This window comes from Macrobrachium nipponense, chromosome 2 (assembly GCF_015104395.2).
Source record: "Macrobrachium nipponense isolate FS-2020 chromosome 2, ASM1510439v2, whole genome shotgun sequence".
In the NCBI taxonomy this organism is placed as follows: Eukaryota; Metazoa; Arthropoda; class Malacostraca; order Decapoda; family Palaemonidae; genus Macrobrachium; species Macrobrachium nipponense.
The window spans coordinates 99,230,846-99,249,620 of record NC_087201.1 but is presented as its reverse complement, the minus strand read 5'-3'; the positions used below and the strand labels follow the sequence as shown (position 1 = coordinate 99,249,620).

The following is an 18,775-nucleotide window of genomic DNA, read 5'->3' as shown; positions in this document are numbered from 1 at the left end:
AGAATTTAACGGCCGTAATTCCAAATTACAATTTACTTTAAAAAATTGTGATTTTTTGCTGTCCATGGTTATAATTTTTCCACAATTTCATAGTTTGCAGGGAAAAAATCTATCCTAATTGGAAAGGCAACTAAGACTTTCTTTTTTGTCAGAGTTTCTTTAATCTTAATATTCATAATATGGACAAAGATCAATTACATGCATGTGTGCTATCTTGTTTTCCTTATGGTGCTGAATCATGGTCTCCTAGTGCACATCTGGCTGCGATACTTAATATTGCTAGGGGAAGATCCATGAAATACATATCACTGCATGAAAAATGTAGCCATAAGTGTACTCTTGTGAAATACAAGGAGAGTGCTGTAATTTGTATTTTTCAGTTTTTTATATTTTAAAGAACCAAATGTATTTAAAAACGCCCTTTTATTTTTTTCTTCTTTTTTTTATAAGATACAGGTCTGTGTTTGGTTACTACTGTCATCACTAGTTGTTAATTCATATAAACCAATTTGAAATTACAGGTATTTCAAGATAGTTCTTCCAATGAATGAGTTGGAAGCTCAGATCGATAAGTCAGAAGAACTATTTGATATTTATCCATATTGGTGTACCCATGCCGCATTTATGATCATGGACCGCATAGGTAATGAAAACATTTTATTTTTTTAAATGTTGATTTAGCTTTCTCTTCCTAAATTTGGAAGTGCAGTATTTTTAATTGCTATCATATTTAAATTTAGAAAGTTACAAGTGTCATGAAAAGCCTTTTATTTTGAAAGAAATTAGTGCTAAAGTGTACTTTTCCCCTTCAGTTCAATAGGAATTTCTGTCCTTTATCTCAACTTCTCAAATGACATCTCTCCTTCCACCACCATTTTTAGGAGCTCTCTTCATCATAATAACATATAATTTCCCTCCCAGTTGCCAGCAACTCTTTCCTATCTTTTCAAGTACCGGTGAAAGTGTAATCTTGTAATTTCACTTGTAATTTCCCCTTTCTCAAACTTCATATTTCAAATGCATCTTTTATTCCATCTTATATTAGTATGAGTACAAAATTCTTGAAAATAAAATCCACTGTAACTTCTTAATATTGTTTTTTCCTGGTGGTAAAAGTTTCTTCGTTATTGATACTCCTGTTTTTTTTTTTATTGAAACTTGCATCTTATTATATCTTAGTAGTCTTACAACACTTCTCTCACCATTTTTTCTAATCCGTTCTCATTTTATGTTTATTCTCTTTAACAATATTTTTGTGTGTACCTATAGTGTTATTCTGTTATGTGCATCATCACAGTTTGTCCACCTGTACTTCATTTTTAAATTGCCCTCCATTTTCAACCTATTTAGTTTCTTCACAAAGTTGAAACATTCACTTAGTTCATTAGAGAAAATAAAAAAACATGACAATATTTTTTGAAATAAATATGCTTCTTATATACAAACCATTACCTTACATAGTTTTTTTTTTCCCCCCTGGGTTAACCTGAAGTAAGGGCCTAAAGAGTTGACAGGAAACCCTCTCTTAGTAAGTTGGTAACCTTATGTTCCCTCCCCTGCTCTCGCTTTTATGTACTACATATAGGTTTCGTATAGGACACTGATGTATATACCCAGTGAAAGTGGAGGTGAGGGGATTAAAGGCCTCAGAGCAAGGCACTGATTTGCATAGACAACAAAAGTTTTTGAGAAAAAATGCTTTTAGTATATAGAAGGGAGCTAAAGAGGATTGTCATACTGCACTGTTAAGAGCCTCAGTGGCGTATGGTGTTGGCGTCCCACCAAAAGTCGCGAGTTCGATTCTCGGCCATTCCATTGAGGAGTGAGAGATGTGTATTTCTGGTGATAGAATTTCACTCTTGACATGGTTCGAAAGTCACGTAAAGCCGTTGGTCCCGTTGCTGAATAATCACTGGTTCCATGCAACGTAAAAACACCATACAAACAAACAATCATACTGCACTGTTAATGTCTGCAAGTCTGTCTACTAGAGGGAAGGGAACCTAGGTGTTGACAGGGACAAGAATAGACTGGTCCTGCAAGTTGCCATTTATGACTAACCAATGCTCTTTTTTGTAAGAACAGCTCATCCACTGAACTCAGAGGATTGTATTTGTTCTCTTTGGGGGAGATGAGGTCTTGAGTGTCATAGATTGGTAGTTGTCTTCAAGAAGAGCAGCCAGCCAGAATTATGGGTTGAAGTTTTGATATAGTACTGTCGATAGTTATGCAAAAAAAGGGGCCCTGATGGTAGTAAAGCTAGTATTGGTTATGTTCTGGAGAGAGAGCAGTCTGGAGTCTTGTATAATAGTTGAATCTCTAGAGAGTGAGGACAAGCTGTGATTGGGGGCACCACATGCATAGAATCTCAAGGAAATGTGAAGATGTTAGCATAAGAAAATTATAGTAAAAGATATTTCCTATGGTGAGGAGCATGGACGTGTGGGAAGGTATATGAATAATTGTAAGTCATTTTTATGTTGTGATCTAGAAGCAAATACCAGGAGATTATCATCATTTGAAAACTATTAAATAAGATTTAAAAAAAATTAATGAACCTCTGGTTCAAGTTTTCTAGAGGTTAAAACATTAAGGAAGTGTCATTGGAGATGACTTATGCGCATAGAGTATATTTTTCACAGAATGGTGTTAGGTAAAGTACATTAGTTACAGTGGCCAGTGGCTTCATATCTGAGTTATTAAATTGTGAAATGTGCATAAATATGTAAAACAGGTTTTACATATTTATGCACATTTACATATTTATGCACAGTAACTAAAAAAAACTTTTTTTAGTTACTGGTTCTGTAAAATTGTTGTTGTACTGTACGTATTTTCCATCAAACTGGCGAAAGGTTGCTTCTATGGCTTTCATTAATATGGTGGCTTCTATTTGGCTTTCATTGCCATATGGTTAGGCAGGATAACCGACTGCTTCAATGGTTTCTGAATTCCAGTTGTGGGGACCAAGCACCATTCAGTATTGGGAAAGGCCTCTCTGTCTTGAAATTCTATATGTTCAACCTCAATAAGTTTTCCTTTCATTAATGAGGTACTTTCCATCTGGTGAAAGGATGCACACTGAGGTGTCTCACCAAGGGTTTTGGTATACATTCTCAGGGGCATATACTGGCACGCATATTACATTCTGATTTGAATTTATTTTCCAAGCGGATCTTAATTGTTATCAGTCAGAGCTCTGGGAGTGAGTACATAGCTGTCTCTTATTATCCATTCTGATTTCGATGGTGATCCAGACTACTAATACAACTTCTTTTTGGGATTAGGTTTTTTATTACTCTGTTCCCATGACCTAAGGATAAGAAATTTTCACATATCACACCCAATTCCATATCCAGGACAGACTGGAATTCCTCCTGGGAATTTATAGATAGCACTTCTTTGCTGATGCTCAGTAGCAAGGGAGTCGTCAAAGGAGCTACACTCTCTTGGGGTCATCCTTGGTACTGTTCATGATTACCTTCCAGAATTCTGAAGTGGAATTTTCCCATCTGGGAAGTCTGCATGAACTGATGAGCCAAGGCAGTCATATCACCACTGCCTGGCAGTATAGACAGAAGTACAGTAGGCGTAATTGCCTATTATGGAAACCCCTGCAAGAATTGATAAGAGTAGGCAGTTAAAACATCACTGCCTGGCAGTATAGAAAGTACATCAAGTCAGAATTATTTTATCAGGACACCTGCATGAACTGATTGAGACCAAGCAGTCATATCATCACTGCCTGTCGGTACAGAAAGTACAGCAAGCTGAATTCCCTATTAGGGAAGCCTGCATGAACTGATTGAGCCAAGGCAGTCATATCATCACTGCCTGTCGGTACAGAAAGTACAGCAAGCTGAATTCCCTATTAGGAAGCCGTGCATGAGCTGATGAGCAAGGTAATTGTATCATTGTTAGCGGGCAGTACAGTAAGTCCTCGGTTACGATTGGTCTCGACTTACGATGTTTCGTGTTACGAAACGCGCCCCATAAAAATATAAAAAAATAATATTTTGCGTCGTTCCGTCTTACGCGGTTTAGCGTCGTAAGCAAACGTAAACAAACGCGAACTAGTTCCAGCCGCACGGCGGAAGATACGCTTTGTGGGGGAGAGGACGGCGTCGCTTCGCTACGCTCATTCCTCGCCCATACGCCTTTTGGTTGTTTACACTGCCTCCTCTCTCCCTCGTGTTGTATCGTTTTTGTAACTTTTTTGCTCTTTGTTATGGCTCCCAAAGCGCAAGGCGGACTCTGTTCTGATGGTAGTGCATCGAAGAAAAGAAAGGCCATCACCATGGAAATTAAAGTGGACATTATAAAGCGATCTGAGAAGGGAGAAACGCCAACAAACATTGGCCCGCTCGCTTGCCTTAGCCGTTCGACCGTTGCTACCATTATCAAAGATAAAGAGCGCATCGTTGAACATGTGAAAGGATCTGCTCCTATGCAAGCGACAGTGATAACTAAGCAGCGTAGTGGTCTAATAATTGAAATGGAAAGGTTATTGGTGCTTCTCCAGTACTAGTATGTTCTGCCTCACCTCAAGAATCATCTGCCTCAGCATCTCCAGCAACTTCTGGAGGTTCTTTTTCTCTTCACTAACCTCCCCCAGTCTCTCCAGCACCGCAGCTTCCTCTCCAGTGTGCAAGCCAATCAAACTAATAAAGGTAAGGAATTGTTCTCTCGTTGTTATTGATAGGTATTTACATTAAATCATGTGGTATTTTTCAATGTTCCGACTTACGCTGAAAATCGTGTTTACGATGCATCGTAAGAACGGCACAACGTCGTAACTCCGAGGACCCCCTGATACTAAGTTAAGTTACACCAAGTAAGAATTTTCATATTAGGGTAAGTCTGCATGAATCTTGATTGAGCCAAGGCAGTATAGAAGTCCAAGATAAATCACTACCCCCTGGAAGGTAGAGACACTTCAGATGGGGTTGAGTGGACTCTATCAGGGTCCCGTTCACTACATGATTGCTGCATGGGAAAGGTCCTGCAAAATAGCCCTAGACCCAGTAGTGATAAAAGGATCAAGTGTTTAATGAAAACTACTTAGTGCTAGCTACACCTTTTACTGTATGTATAGGCCACAAACACTTCTTCAAATTAACCAAGGCCAACATCGCCACAAGTACTTGTCCATAGATGCAAAGAAACATGATCAATGGGTCATATTCATAAAAATAGTTAACGCATTAAAATATTAACTCACAATCACTGCAATAACATTGTCTTGAAGGCTTGACTCACAATGCTTCTTAATTCAGTTAAGACAAAACTAAATTGATATCCATCTGTACAATATTTCTACATATTTCATAACCTTTGATTACCCTGGCAGTTCCCAAGCACCAGGTTAAGGTTAGTACTATGTAGCATATAGGCTACATTAGTTGGTACATAAAATAAAATCAGTAATTACTTATGGAGTTATTATAGCAAAAATATATAAAAGCAGTATCTCTAAGATTTTAAAATATTTGGCAAAGAAGTTAGGCTAACCTCATTTACTATTTCAGTAACTTCAACTTATCAGTCAGTGTTAAGGTCGTTGCCCAATGCTTCAATAAAAAAAAAAAAACTGTAATATTATGTATACAATGGTACCTTGTTTGTCGAACATTTCTTATGCCTGACTTTCTATTTTTTGAACAAAATTTTTGAGAAAATTTTGTATCGTTTGTCGAACAAATGCTCGTACTTCAAACTGACTGATTATCTGGTTTATACTCTTGTAATCGATGGCCTACTGCGTCCTACGAGAAAAACTGTAATAATTTTTTTTTTTCATTTACAATATATAGTTTAATTGTAACTGTAATTGACAAAATAAATAAAAGTATAAAGCATTTAATATACAATTTAGCTTTCAATATAAGATTTAGCATAAAAGATGTATAAAATTATACGTAACCGCGGCGACATCACGCCCAGCTGACTTGAGACTGAATGAGGAAGTGTTGATAAGTTGAGGAGAGAAAAGGAGAAGACAGAGTTAAATATATGTATGCATGTAAAAGCGATAACAATTCACACAAAAATGGAATTTCACAGTAAATTTAACGTAACGATGAAATATGAAAACAATCCAATGCAATATAGAAAAAAAGAAAAAAGTCATAATTGAGCCAGTGTTTGGTGCGCCAAATGACACAGTCTAGTCTAGTTGAACAATACTATTAACAAAATAGTAAATGAAAGAACAAATCTTTTCACACTAAATGTCGGGAATTTTCTCTACTTTTATTATATGATTCGTGCCCGATGTTCTGGGCAGATGACAAGGCCTTGAGGCGGGGCGCGCACTCTAAAAACTCTTAGGGGGAGATACAATAAATTTTGGTCAACATAACAGTTTGTTTTTATTACGAAAAATAAACATTTAAATACATTAACAGAAACACGAAACGAAAGTTCCTAGCAGAACAACCACAGTACATGCAGTTTCGTACTGCTTTCACCAATTTAATACAAATACTTGAAAATTCTCATGGCCATTGTATGTTGCAAGCACATAGGATCTTTTGATGTCACGTGCTTGTAAAGCACTAAGTCCACAACTGGACGAAAAAATCTGCACAATACGAGACCCATTGACTCAATGTCACAAACAAATAACTTCTTGCACTGGCAGCTTTTTTTTTCTTTTTTTTTGCTGCATAAATAGAGTCCCTCATCGCAGGGATGGCACATATATACGTGGATAAAGTTAACTTACTGTTAAGACGGAATTCGACCTAGCATGGCGATGGCTGGGAGTCGGAGAATTGAGAGACACACAAATTTTTACGGTACTTACACGGATCAGGTTCTGGGCAGGAATGACGCGTCACTTCGCCCTTTCTTCAAAGGAAACTTACGCTTTCCCGCGTGAACTACAGAATCCTTGTAATTCAGGCGGGAATCATCGATTATTTCGACATTACGTATATTACTAAATCTATTTTATTCTTGAATGTGAAATATGACTGTTACGTTATTATTTAAGATCAATGAATTAACTTAAAGTTCTGGCTGAAGGCCGTAATCTGCAAATTCTTTAATGACTATGGAGTCCTTGGCTCCAAATCTATACATAGATATTTATCTCTTACTAGTGATCAGCGATTATATTTATTAACGAAAATTCATAACGTCTTCTTTTCTATAAGACGCGCTCCTTCCCCGCCATGCATTTTAGGAATTGCGGTCATAACTGTCGTGGTATTGGACAAAGCTTTCTGTTCAATGAATCGCCCGCGAGATCCCTCAGTCTTGCCCCAATTTAACGCAACACTTGTGAAGTTAAATGGGCGGGGATTTTCGAATGATCAGTTCGAAATTCATGACATACTCCACACCCGAAGTATGTGTTAAAATGTTGGACAATTCAGGAAAGACTGAGCTCGGGGGGGGGGGGGGGGGGGGGGGGGGGGGGGGGGAGTAACTATTACTACACTACTCAGTCATGCTCGCTGCGTAGCGCTCCACAACGACTAACAGAGTACACAAAAAAAACATGACATGTCAAAGAAATTATACATCAACATTACACCCGGGGTAATCAATGTCATATACAAATAAAACATCAATGGCAGATAATATTATAAATAAATGTACCCATACACATAAGGTAGACATGAATCAGCACAGAAACTCAATAGGCAATGGGCCTGCAATAAGATCAAAAGTATAAATGTAAAATTAAGATCAAGGAAACATGAATATACTCTCATAAGGCATTCTGCCTTCACTCAATCAATGGCATGAAAAATGAAACAGTCATATATGGACAACTTGTATGCAACAAGCATAGACTTTGGGCACTCGCCTCGGAAAATGTCAATACAACATGCAAGAGAAACTTCTATATTAACTCTTCATCTTCAATAATCTTCATGCAACACGCATGTTATTCTAGGCTACTCGCCTTCAATAATCAACAAGCATTAATCAGATAGACAGGCCATTTGCCTTTAAGGAAACACAGATTACAACTGATTCAGTATGTACTCTTTTACGGGACACATGCCCTCAAAACGCTTTCCCTTCTCTACAAGTACTCATATACATTTTTCTTAATCTACTTTGAGGGTGGGGGCTACCTCTGCACAACACTCGACTTGTTTTGCACAAGAGGGGGCTTCCACTACCTTACGCTAACCCGACGCACTTCCATCCTCTGAGGATTCAACTCACCTACACTTACTTGGGTCCACCCTCCCTGCCTACCAGAATACGGGTCCTTCCTGTTTTTCTTCTTGTACTGTTTCTAGCCATAATCTTAATATATACGCTTTCCATTAAGCGCTTCATCAACTCACGCTGCTTAGCAACAGCCTTTCTCAAAAGGCGTTCTGAACGTCTTGTCTGCCTAACTAACGTCAAAGTCACTATCACTCGATACCTCAGTATCATTCACTTCAGCACTCTCACTTACCGTATTGGTATCGCTCTATTACGTTACCAATATCGTCAGCGTCTTTGTCACTCAAGACCTTTGCGGCTGATTGTTCAGAGTGTGGCAGCCAGTGCCATCACTTGGTCGTCCCCAGACGTCACAACATTTCCTGGAATACCTACTGCTGGGCTGTACGCTCCCTCGTCTCGGACCTCTTCGTTGCCGTCGTCGTCACGCACCATCTCCTCCGTCGCGCCATCAACATCGTCACACCTTTCGTCTCCAACGCCATCATCGTCATCTGAGGGGGCAAGTTCCAGGGGGACCAAGTGGCTGACAGTACGCAGGGACTCAACATCTTCGAACAATATCTTGGCCGAACGCACGACACCGTCGTCGTCTGGGTATGTCTCCACGACGCGTCCAAGGGGGCACGTTGCCCGCTTTTGATTTTCTTGCTTTACTAACACGATTGTCTCCGGGGTGCAGCTTGGTGGGTTCCCCAGACTGACAATCGTGTCGGGCTCTTAGGGCACTCAGGTACTCCTTCCTCCACCATCTCTCGGAAGGCTTTCAAAGTGTCTGTTAGTTTAAGATATCGATCTCGTAGCCTCTGGGAGGTGAGGTATGCATTAAGGTCTTCATCTGGCAAAACAGGTGCCATCAAATTGATTAAGTGACCTTGCACTAAATGAGAGGGGCTGGAGGACCTCGTCCTCGCATTTGTCACCGATATACATCAACCGGCCTATTATTCACTACCGCCTCCGCCGCTTTCACTAGAGTCAATACGTGGGCCTCCGGAGATGCTTTCTCCCGAGGGCTATCTGCAATGCACATTTTGTGACACCAATCAGATGCTCGAAAAACCGCCGCCTTTCCACGGCGCACGGGTGTTTGGAATCGCCATTCTACGCCAGTCCTCCTCAGGAACTGCTGGACTTCATCCTCTTCATAAAGTCCCTGAAGGAGGTTGCTGGCCGTCTTGAACGTTTGGTGGTTATCAGAAGTGATATGGGTCGGGGCTCCATGCGTAGCGCTGAATCTTCGAAGAGCTAGAACAAATTCCTCCGCATCCAGGAGGGCAGAAATCTAAATACACGGCCCTGGTGGCCATGCATGTCATGAGGAGGATATAGCCTGGCCGCGTTTCGGTTTGTATGGCTGCGGTGTGGTCCACGCCGACTGCGGCAAATGGCTTCTGCAAGGTGAGTTCTTTCCTCGGCAGGGGGGGTGGTGGTGGTTGTTTCATCAGCGGTTGGAATGCTAGCACGCATTCTGGACACTTCCGTACAACTTGCTTAGCAATTGACCTCAGACCCGGCGTCAGCATTTCTGTCGAAAAATCGCCATTAGCGTATTGACGTTACATTGGAGGTGCAAACAATGCAAATACTTTAAGTATGCTCTGACTAAGTGTCCCTTAGCAGGCAAAGATTAAATAAATTTCATCTCTTCAATTTGGGACACTCGTCCCTAGTGCAATTCAATTTGTCTACTATTATTAGACGTAATTGCCTCACAAAATTCAATATCTCACGAGGGGGTCTGACCTCATCCTCCCAAATATGCATACACAGTAGGTAAAAAAGAAGAATTTTTGTTCTAATAAGACAAGAGCTCGAAAAGGATCCCTTTTCACTTTTGCAAACTTTAACCACTAATTTGGTTACTAATAATCAAAATTCGGAACTCAAACCTCCCTGAGTAGTAGTTCCCATATCTCTCTGGGGGAATAGACCTTGTTTTCTTCCCTCAGTTCCTGCACCGCCGCTACCACGGTCTGATATTCGTTAGATCTTCCTCTTTGAAGGGAACAGGCTCTCCTGGGATTCCCAAGAACTCTGGACCTTGGCGCCAAAGAGGATTCTGCTGCAATTGCTGGATTGTTGCACCCCTTGACAAGACATCAGCAGGAGGATTCTGTTTGCTGGGCACATACTTCAGTCTGAAATCACAAATCTGGCGGAGAAAAACAACTTCCGCCAAACGGTAGATATAAAGATATTTTTGTTGTCCTTGGCATCCGGTTGATGCCACCCATGCTAAGGCAACTTTGCTATCTGACCAGATACTAATTTCTTGCGGCTCTATTAGCCCTTTAATTGTTTTTGCCAGCCTACAACCTAGCAGCAATGCTAAAGTTCTAATTTAGGGATGGTGATTTTGAGCTCCCTTCGGAGTGATTCTCATTTGGCTGGTGAGTAATCTTACATTACTTTCTTCATCTCTGACATATGCTACAGCACCGTATGCCCTACTATACTGGCATCGGTGAATAATATGGAGTTCGGATCTTCTGACTCCTGCCGCTCTCGGAAATGTTAACTCACAGACTGATTTCAATTCTACTAGCAGTTTCTCGCGCTTCTTTAGCCTTTTCCTTACATAACACGTCATCCCATCCATCTCTTGTTCCCAAAGTTGTTGGAGAAACAGTTTTCCCCTAACAAATAAAGGACTGACTGAGACCTAGCGGATCGTAAATTGATACTAGCAAAGATAGTACACCCTACGCTTCGTAGGTACCCACCCTCCCTCCCCCAATTCACGAATCCTCTCACTCTCTTTCACACACAGACGGTCGACGTCTCGAGCCCATCTCAGACCCGAGCACGCTCACATTCACAGGTCTTTCCACTCTTTCTCGCTATCGAAGGCTATACTGTTTGTTGCCCACCCTTCTAACGGCATTCCTGGCCCTATCCAAAATTGCGTGGACAGATTCTTGTTCCTTTTTCATCTCATCCAAACTGTCAAAGTACTGACATAGTTATCAACATAAAAGGACTTGCTTAATTCAGGTCTTCCTTCTAACTTAAAATGATGATTCAACACTTGTTGTAACAAAAAGGACAGCCGTGATGCCGAACACCAGACTCTGAAAGCGAAGGTCAGCGCTCGACCTGCTACCTCTCGCCACAGGAATCTTGTATATTTGGCATCACGGGGATCTAACAGTACTCTATGAAATGCTTTGCTTATGTCTGCAAGCATGGCGTATTTATTCATTCGAAACTTTAGAAGCAAATTATAGGCCAACTCTACTAAATTAGGCCCAGGTAACAGGCATTACATTTAATGAATTATTATTCTTAGCTTTGGATGAGGCATTGAATACAATATTCTAAGGGGGGTGGCGTGTGGCTATCCTTTTTAATGCGAAATGCTGGCATGTAGTATCCTTCTATTTTTGGATCTTTTACTTCATATATAAATCCTGCCTCTAGGTATTTGTTGATCACTCCCTGATATTGATCATAGTCATTCCTTGTCTTTAAACGAAATTTTGGTTTGCAACGAATCCAGCTGTGCTACAGCATTTCTAAAGTTGGTTTCTGGCCGACCTTCTGAACGGAACGACAAGCTAACCTGATATCCCTCAGGCCTTCTTCGTTACACTCTGCGAAAACCTTTCGCATAGCTTCTGCTTCGCGGACAGTGTATTGCTCGGTATGGGGCAATGCCTAAGGTGTCTAAACGCCACCATTCATCAACATCAAATGCAATTGGTTCGCTCGCGACCTACATATGCTAAGTGTTCTTACATGATCTATCTTGTGACTAATAGCCACTGTGGCACTTTCCCATATGGCGACATGCCATTATGGGTCAGAAAAAGACTTATATCCCATCGATCCTTTCTACTCCAATAATAAAATAATTAAAGTAGTCTGCACCCACAAGAATGTGCACGTTCTTAACTTATCGCTCTTACTGTCAGATCTGCTAACGTGACGCCCTTCCCCCACTAGGTGTTGTCTTACTCTTACATAACCTGCGTTATGAATCGGGACGTCTACGTTTCTTCTCGTGAACAACTAGTTTCATTCGAACAATTCTATTACCCATCTCTAACCCGGCAACTCACTACGTCATACTGGCCACTGATTTCTGCTGATACCAAAAGGAGCAATGTTTAATGCCACCTGCCTACCACTGGCAGGCCTACTGCTTTGCAGTTTTAGCGGAGATAAAACTTCGTTGACTCCCAGAGTTCCAAAAAAACAAACGAACCCGTTTACTCCCCTGCTTATGATGGATCTCGGCCATGGCCGTTGGCAAAATCGTACAGGGAAGATCTACACTAGGACGTTTTGGGGCTACTTTAGGCGCTCTTACACCGGTTTGTGATTCTACTTTCTCTTTGGGCGGACGGGGGTTCTTTCGTGCTGCCTGGTCGTCGCATTACTACTGGGCGGGAGGTTGTAGCTTGACTTGTTACTTACTAAACTGGGATTACTTCGGGACGAAGTGGAGGGAACTGAATGTGCTTTTTCTAAAGCTGCTATTATCACAAATGGAAGTATTATGATTATTTCCACAACTTTTACAGGAATTGGGGTTAGTGTATCTATCACTACGGTGACCTGACTGAAGGCAATTAAAACACAGGCCCTTTCTTAGTAGAATGCGGCGTCTGGCAGCCTCGTCACTTACTCGGCGGCATCCGTGAGGGCGGGTGCTGTTCATTGCAAAAGGGATAAGAATTATTCTGCATAGGTTTCGTTTTGGGTCTAACGCTAACATCGTCATTCTTATCAGATTCTAATTTTTCGCCTCGCTGTAACGCGTCATCTTCCAACATGCGAATTATGAAGTCTATAGCTTCAAAAAATTCTTCTAAATTATAGTCATTTTCTGAGGTGTTCGACGACCTTTCGATAGAGCTTACCTTCTGACAACTTCTGATTGATAAGGCTCATGACCATGCCATGGCCTATATCGTTAGTACTGAGCCTCTTAATTTGCTCAATGATCACTGTTAACTCAAACCTGAACTTCTTCAGCTCTACGGGGTTCAACGAGGGTACGAATATGTTGGCAGGTTTTCGATGCAAGATCACGAGCGTTTGGTGTACATTACCATATTGCTTATCCAAGAGATCTAAACGCTACCTGGTAATTCGTGGCGGTTACACTTAGGGATTTAACGATCCTAAGCAGATCCCTGCCCAGAGTCCCTAATAAGTAAGTAAATTTGGACACATCGTCCAAATCTGCCCTTCGATCCACGTGGATCGTGAACAATTCTCTGTAAGAAGCATATTCCTGCACTTCCCCTTCAAAGGTGGGGAGAGGCAGTGGTTTCAATTTGGGGAGGGAAACATTCCCTGTCTGAGTGACTTTCAGTTTATCGATTCGATTCAACAAAGGATAGAAGCTCGCACAGCTTCTGCTAAGGTTTGCCTGATTCTGGCATCTAAGTTAGATTCTAACTTTACGACTTGAGTTTGTTACAGTTTCCGAAGCTGACCTTCTTCTTGTCTCAACTGTGTGCCACCAAATTTTGGTACACGCTCTCAGAATACGTTTCTACTAACGCACGCTGTGATTCGGCGGCAAGTAAGTCCGCGGTGAGACTCAGCGAGGCCTCGAAGTGAACAATCATAGCCACTGCCATTTTGTATTATTTACTCTACTTCTTAGGGGGGGTTTTGCAAACTAGGAAATGAGGAATTTTCTTACGTTAGGAAGACGGGGTGCAAAGACTAGACACGTGGGGCTAATTTGCACATCGGAACAGCTGAGCCTAGTTATTTTGTCTGTTCTGCTCTCTCTGATTAATCTCATTAAACGATTGAGGAATGCGTTACGGATTTCTGAATCAAAATGGACTCCGTCTCTTTGTTTGCCTTCGCGGTAGGCACGAGAGTTCATTGGCAAGTGTCGGACTCCGTACCGACTTCTTTGTAGCAGTATTTGGAGATTCTCGCATTAAAGTTCTTTACCTTCTTGACATTTTTCAACAGAATTTACAGTAAAACGATTATCAGGGAGATACTCTCTGATTCTCTGCGTCGCAGATAGCAAATTATGTCACAAATTTTCCTCAAGTGTTCAATAAGAGTACGTAAATTATCCCACCCAAAAACGGTTTGGGGTGATCGTTTTGCTAGGTCGTTTCCTCCTACATACAACACGACCAACTCATACCGTTTCTGCCAGAATGATAGACTACTATCTAAAATTGACTGACCAGACCTCCTGGCCTTCTAAAGATCTCAATCTGGTTATCTGAACACTGTGGCAGATTCGGTGGGAGCTGACTGTGTCCTATCAGGGCTACCCTATAGACCATACTTTATTGAAATTTCCCTTCAAGCTCTTGAGCGCACTTGTCATCCGGTTCTTGAAGGACCAAATGTCGGGAATTTTCTCGACTTTTATTATATGATTCGTGCCCGGATGTTCTGGGCAGATGACAAGGCCTTGAGGAGGCGCGCACTCTAAACTCTTAGAGTGAGATACAATAAAATTTGGTCAACATAACAGTTTTTATTACGAAAAATAAACATTTAAATACATTAACAGAACACCGAAACTAAAGTTCCTAGCAGAATTCCACAGTACATGCAGTTTCGTACTGCTTTCACCATTTTAATACAAATACTTGAAAATTCTCATGGCCTTTGTATGTTGCAGCACATAGGATCTTTGATGTCACGTGCTTGTAAAGCACTAAGTCCACAACTGGACGAAAAATCTGCACAATACGAGACCCATTGACTCAATGTCACAAACAAATAACTTTCTTGCACTGGCAGCTTCTTTTGCTGCATAAATAGAGTCCCTCATCGCAGGGATGGCACATATATACGTGGATAAGTTAACTTACTGTTAAGACGGAATTCGACCTAGCATGGCAATGGCTGGGAGTCGGAGGAATTGAGAGAGACATAAATTTTTACGGTACTTACACGGATCAGGTTCTGGGCAGGAATGACGCGTCACTTCGCCCTTTCTTCAAAGGAAACTTACGCTTTCCCGCGTGAACTACAGAATCCTTGTAATTCAGGCGGGAATCATCGATTATTTCGACATTACGTATATTACTAAATCTATTTTATTCTTGAATGTGAAATATGACTGTTACGTTATTATTTAAGATCAATGAATTAACTTAAAGTTCTGGCTGAAGGCCGTAATCTGCAAATTCTTTAATGACTATGGAGTCCTTGGCTCCAAATCTATACATAGATAATTTATCTCTTACTTGTGATCAGCGAATTATATTTATTAACGAAAATTCATAACGTCTTCTTTTCTATAAGACGCACTCCTTCCTCGCCATGCATTTAGGAATTGCGTCATAAACTGTCATGTATTGGACAGCTTTCTGTTCAATGAATCGCCCGCGAGATCCCTCAGTCTTGCCCCAATTTAACACAACACTTGTGAAGTTAAATGGCGGGGATTTCGAATGATCAGTTCGAAATTCACGACACTAAACTTTAGCATAAAAGTTTAACAAAATCATTCAGCTTCTGCATGCCTTTGATTGTTTGTTTAAACGGCTTCCTTGTGAAAAATTATTTTATCTCTTTCCTTTTCTTACATTCTTGACTTATTACTTATTTGTTTGCAAAATCCTCATGTTTATTTTAAAATCTGCCATTTGCCAGCAGTAAGTTGATGTATTGTGGCACAATTAATCTCTTTCCTGCGCTTTTGGTTTCCTCAGAGGGTTTCTGTCTCTCCTCCCCCCATCCCCCAGCCAGCCGGGCACCATTTTCACCAAACAGTTTGTAAATCGTACGGAGAAAAAATAAAATTTTGAAAGTTTTACTTGTTCATATGCGGAACAAACCTTTGGTCTTAACACTAGGATATTTCCAAGCGCAGCTGGTAAATGCATAATAAAGTTGGAGATTGTAAGAAAGGAATCTGTGAGATCTGGTCTAAGACCGTGTCTCACCCCGTGATAACCAGTCTTTTCCTAACCGCCTTGAAATAAATACGCTTTTCTCTCCTTCCAAGCCGGTTGTGTTTTGCCCGTGTTCTTTCTTTCCTGTGTGATTGAGTGTTTGTGTTCAGAATTATGGCTTCCTCTGAAACTACTCGTCCTTGCCAGCGTATGTGTAGAGGCATCCTAGGATTTCCTTGCTCGAGGTTTTTAGCGTCTGTGGTCATGGACCTGCACAACACTTGCAGTAGGTACAACGTACTGTTTCAGTACTTTACGCTCTTAATTTAACTTTTGAACACATTAATAACAGAAAAAAATGTGACAAAGGATTAAGTTCGAAGTCTGAGGTACTAATGTACTACTACTAGAGGCACTCTTGATGGAAATGGAGGAGACTAAATATTCTTCCAGGGTCTGGAAATTACACCAGCACAGGCTTCCATATAGTACTATAATGGTTTTATGAAAAAATTAAAAAATTAATTTTGTTTTTTTATAAGTTTTATCAGTTTTTACAAGAGAAGGGACCCTGAGTTAAATGACCAATCTTTTTTAGCTTGAGGGTAATGTCATTGTTCATACGCGAACAAACCTTCGGTCTTAACAATAGGATAATTTTCTAGTCCCTAGCTGGAACCGGTTAAAAATTGGAGATGAAAAATGAAGGAATCTGTGAGATCTGGCAATGCTTGCATATATCGGGTGAAAACTGGCCACAGACCGCGTAGCTACCCACGTTATCGCGTTTAGCTAGTCTTTTTCTTAACCGCCTGGGTGAGAGTCGCAGTTGTCTTCTCTCGGCCTTATAACCGGTTGTTTGCCCGTGTTTGCTATTTTGATTGTCTGTGTGTGTGCTTGTGTTATATGGCTTTCTCTGCTTCATCTCGGCCTCACCAGCTTATGTGCCCGGGAACTCGAGGTTTCCCGTGTTTTCGTTTCCTGGCTTCTTCAGCTACAGACCCAGAGGCCACAATGAGCTCTCTGCTTGTGAAATTTACACAGAGGGAATAAAACTTGGGATAAGAAAAAATTTCAATATTACTGACCACTTCTACTATGCTTTATATTATATTCAATGCGTGGAAGTATTTTATTTTGATGTTCTAGTAGATTTTACTTCTTGCTATACAGTAATACCTCAATCATACGTGATTCGAGTTGCGCGAATTCACTCACAATAGCAAGAAACTTTTTATTGGAACCTAACTAATTATCACACGGGAGATCATTTTCACACACCCTAACTCAAATGTAACACTTTCAAATCCTGGGAAACCCTGCAAAGGTGTTTGTTCAATTTTTTCATGTAATTTATAAGTTTTTAAGCTTTTATGTGTAAATTAAATAACATTAAATACTAAAAATAATAATCTCTCTCTCTCTCTCTCTCTCTCTCTCTCTCTCTCTCTCTCTCTCTCTCCACATATGTAATCTTTACACAGTCCTCTATTTTTATTAACCATTTATTTCATTTTAAGGGTATTGTATTAAGCTAACTTTTAAAGGGAATTACAGTAACTTTAGTTTCATTTAAAAGTTAGCTTAATACTTATGTAAGGACTACTCATACTCTCTCTCTCTCATCTCTCTCTCTCTCTCTCTCTCTCTCTCTCTCTCTCTCTCTCTCTCTCTCTCTCTCTCTCAGGCTCAGGGTATTACTGTACAACAGAGCTTTTTATGCATGTAATTTTATTGAAATACTTCAATATTTTAGGTAATTTTGTACATATGTTGTTTCTCATAAATTCTAAAATCAGTAAGGTAATATAATGTAGTATTTGCTTATGACTGAGGCACAGTATTAAGTTTTTTCTGAATTGCGAAGTCAATACATTATTATACAAAATATTTTAGTTGAAAGAACTAGGATGTTTCCACTAAATGAACTTAATTATCATTGCATTCATCAGTGGCCAGTTACGATCTCCACGTAAGGATCAAATGGTTCCAGGTGCTAACTATGGAATGTTCAATGACTTAGGAGTATATGGGGTGCCTCACTTGGTAAAAGAAAGAAAGCCGTATGATGCTGTTGCTGCCATGAGGAAAATGGAAAAGTAAGTAATAAATGTAGATTATATATTTTAAGAGTTGTATTATTAAGGACCATTTAAAATGAGTGGAAACACACATAAAGTTTTTTTTTTTTTAAATAATAATAATAATAATAGTCTAATAATAATAATGTCTTTTTCATTTGTGGAGAGGTAAACATTCTTTGGTGAGAATTCTTTGAAAGTAACTATGAAGTTTTGCTAGGAAGTTTTAAGCTATATTTGAAATGAAGTTGGGTCATCCGAGTTAAATGCTCTTTAAGGTACTCCATGAGTAACACTTTTCTTGCATTTCTGAAAACAACACTCGAAATGATCCTCCTGCTCACCAACATCAGACGGCCTTATAACCAGGACTTAACAAGACTCACATCTGATAATAAGTCTAACACTAAGAGACAACAGAACTAGCATTCCTAGGTGTGAGCAACACCTACACTACCCAAAAAAATAGATAGCCACTCTCAACCAATCAAAATATTCGCAGGAAAATACTGGGGGCTTAGCCATCATAGCAAGAAAGCAACAATTTAAGAATTGAGGCTAAAATCTGGGTTATGAGAAGACCTCATCAGCCAAGTAGAATGTAAGATTTTATTGCAGTGTCTTACCGAACAATTATACAGCTGTAGGTTCCCTACG

At 40.2% G+C, this 18,775-nt stretch overlaps 1 protein-coding gene across 1 annotated transcript in view; it reads left to right on the top strand.

Moving 5' to 3' along the window:
* The first annotated feature begins 520 nt into the window (after positions 1-520).
* The window catches only part of LOC135220841 (delta(24)-sterol reductase-like), a 55,372-nt gene continuing 37,117 nt past the window's right edge, over positions 521-18,775 (top strand). The window contains exons 1-2 of the mRNA XM_064258402.1: positions 521-643; positions 17,990-18,136. Coding sequence (XP_064114472.1) covers positions 18,021-18,136 — 116 coding nt within the window. The 5' untranslated portion in view covers positions 521-643; positions 17,990-18,020. The remainder of the gene's footprint in view (positions 644-17,989; positions 18,137-18,775) is intronic.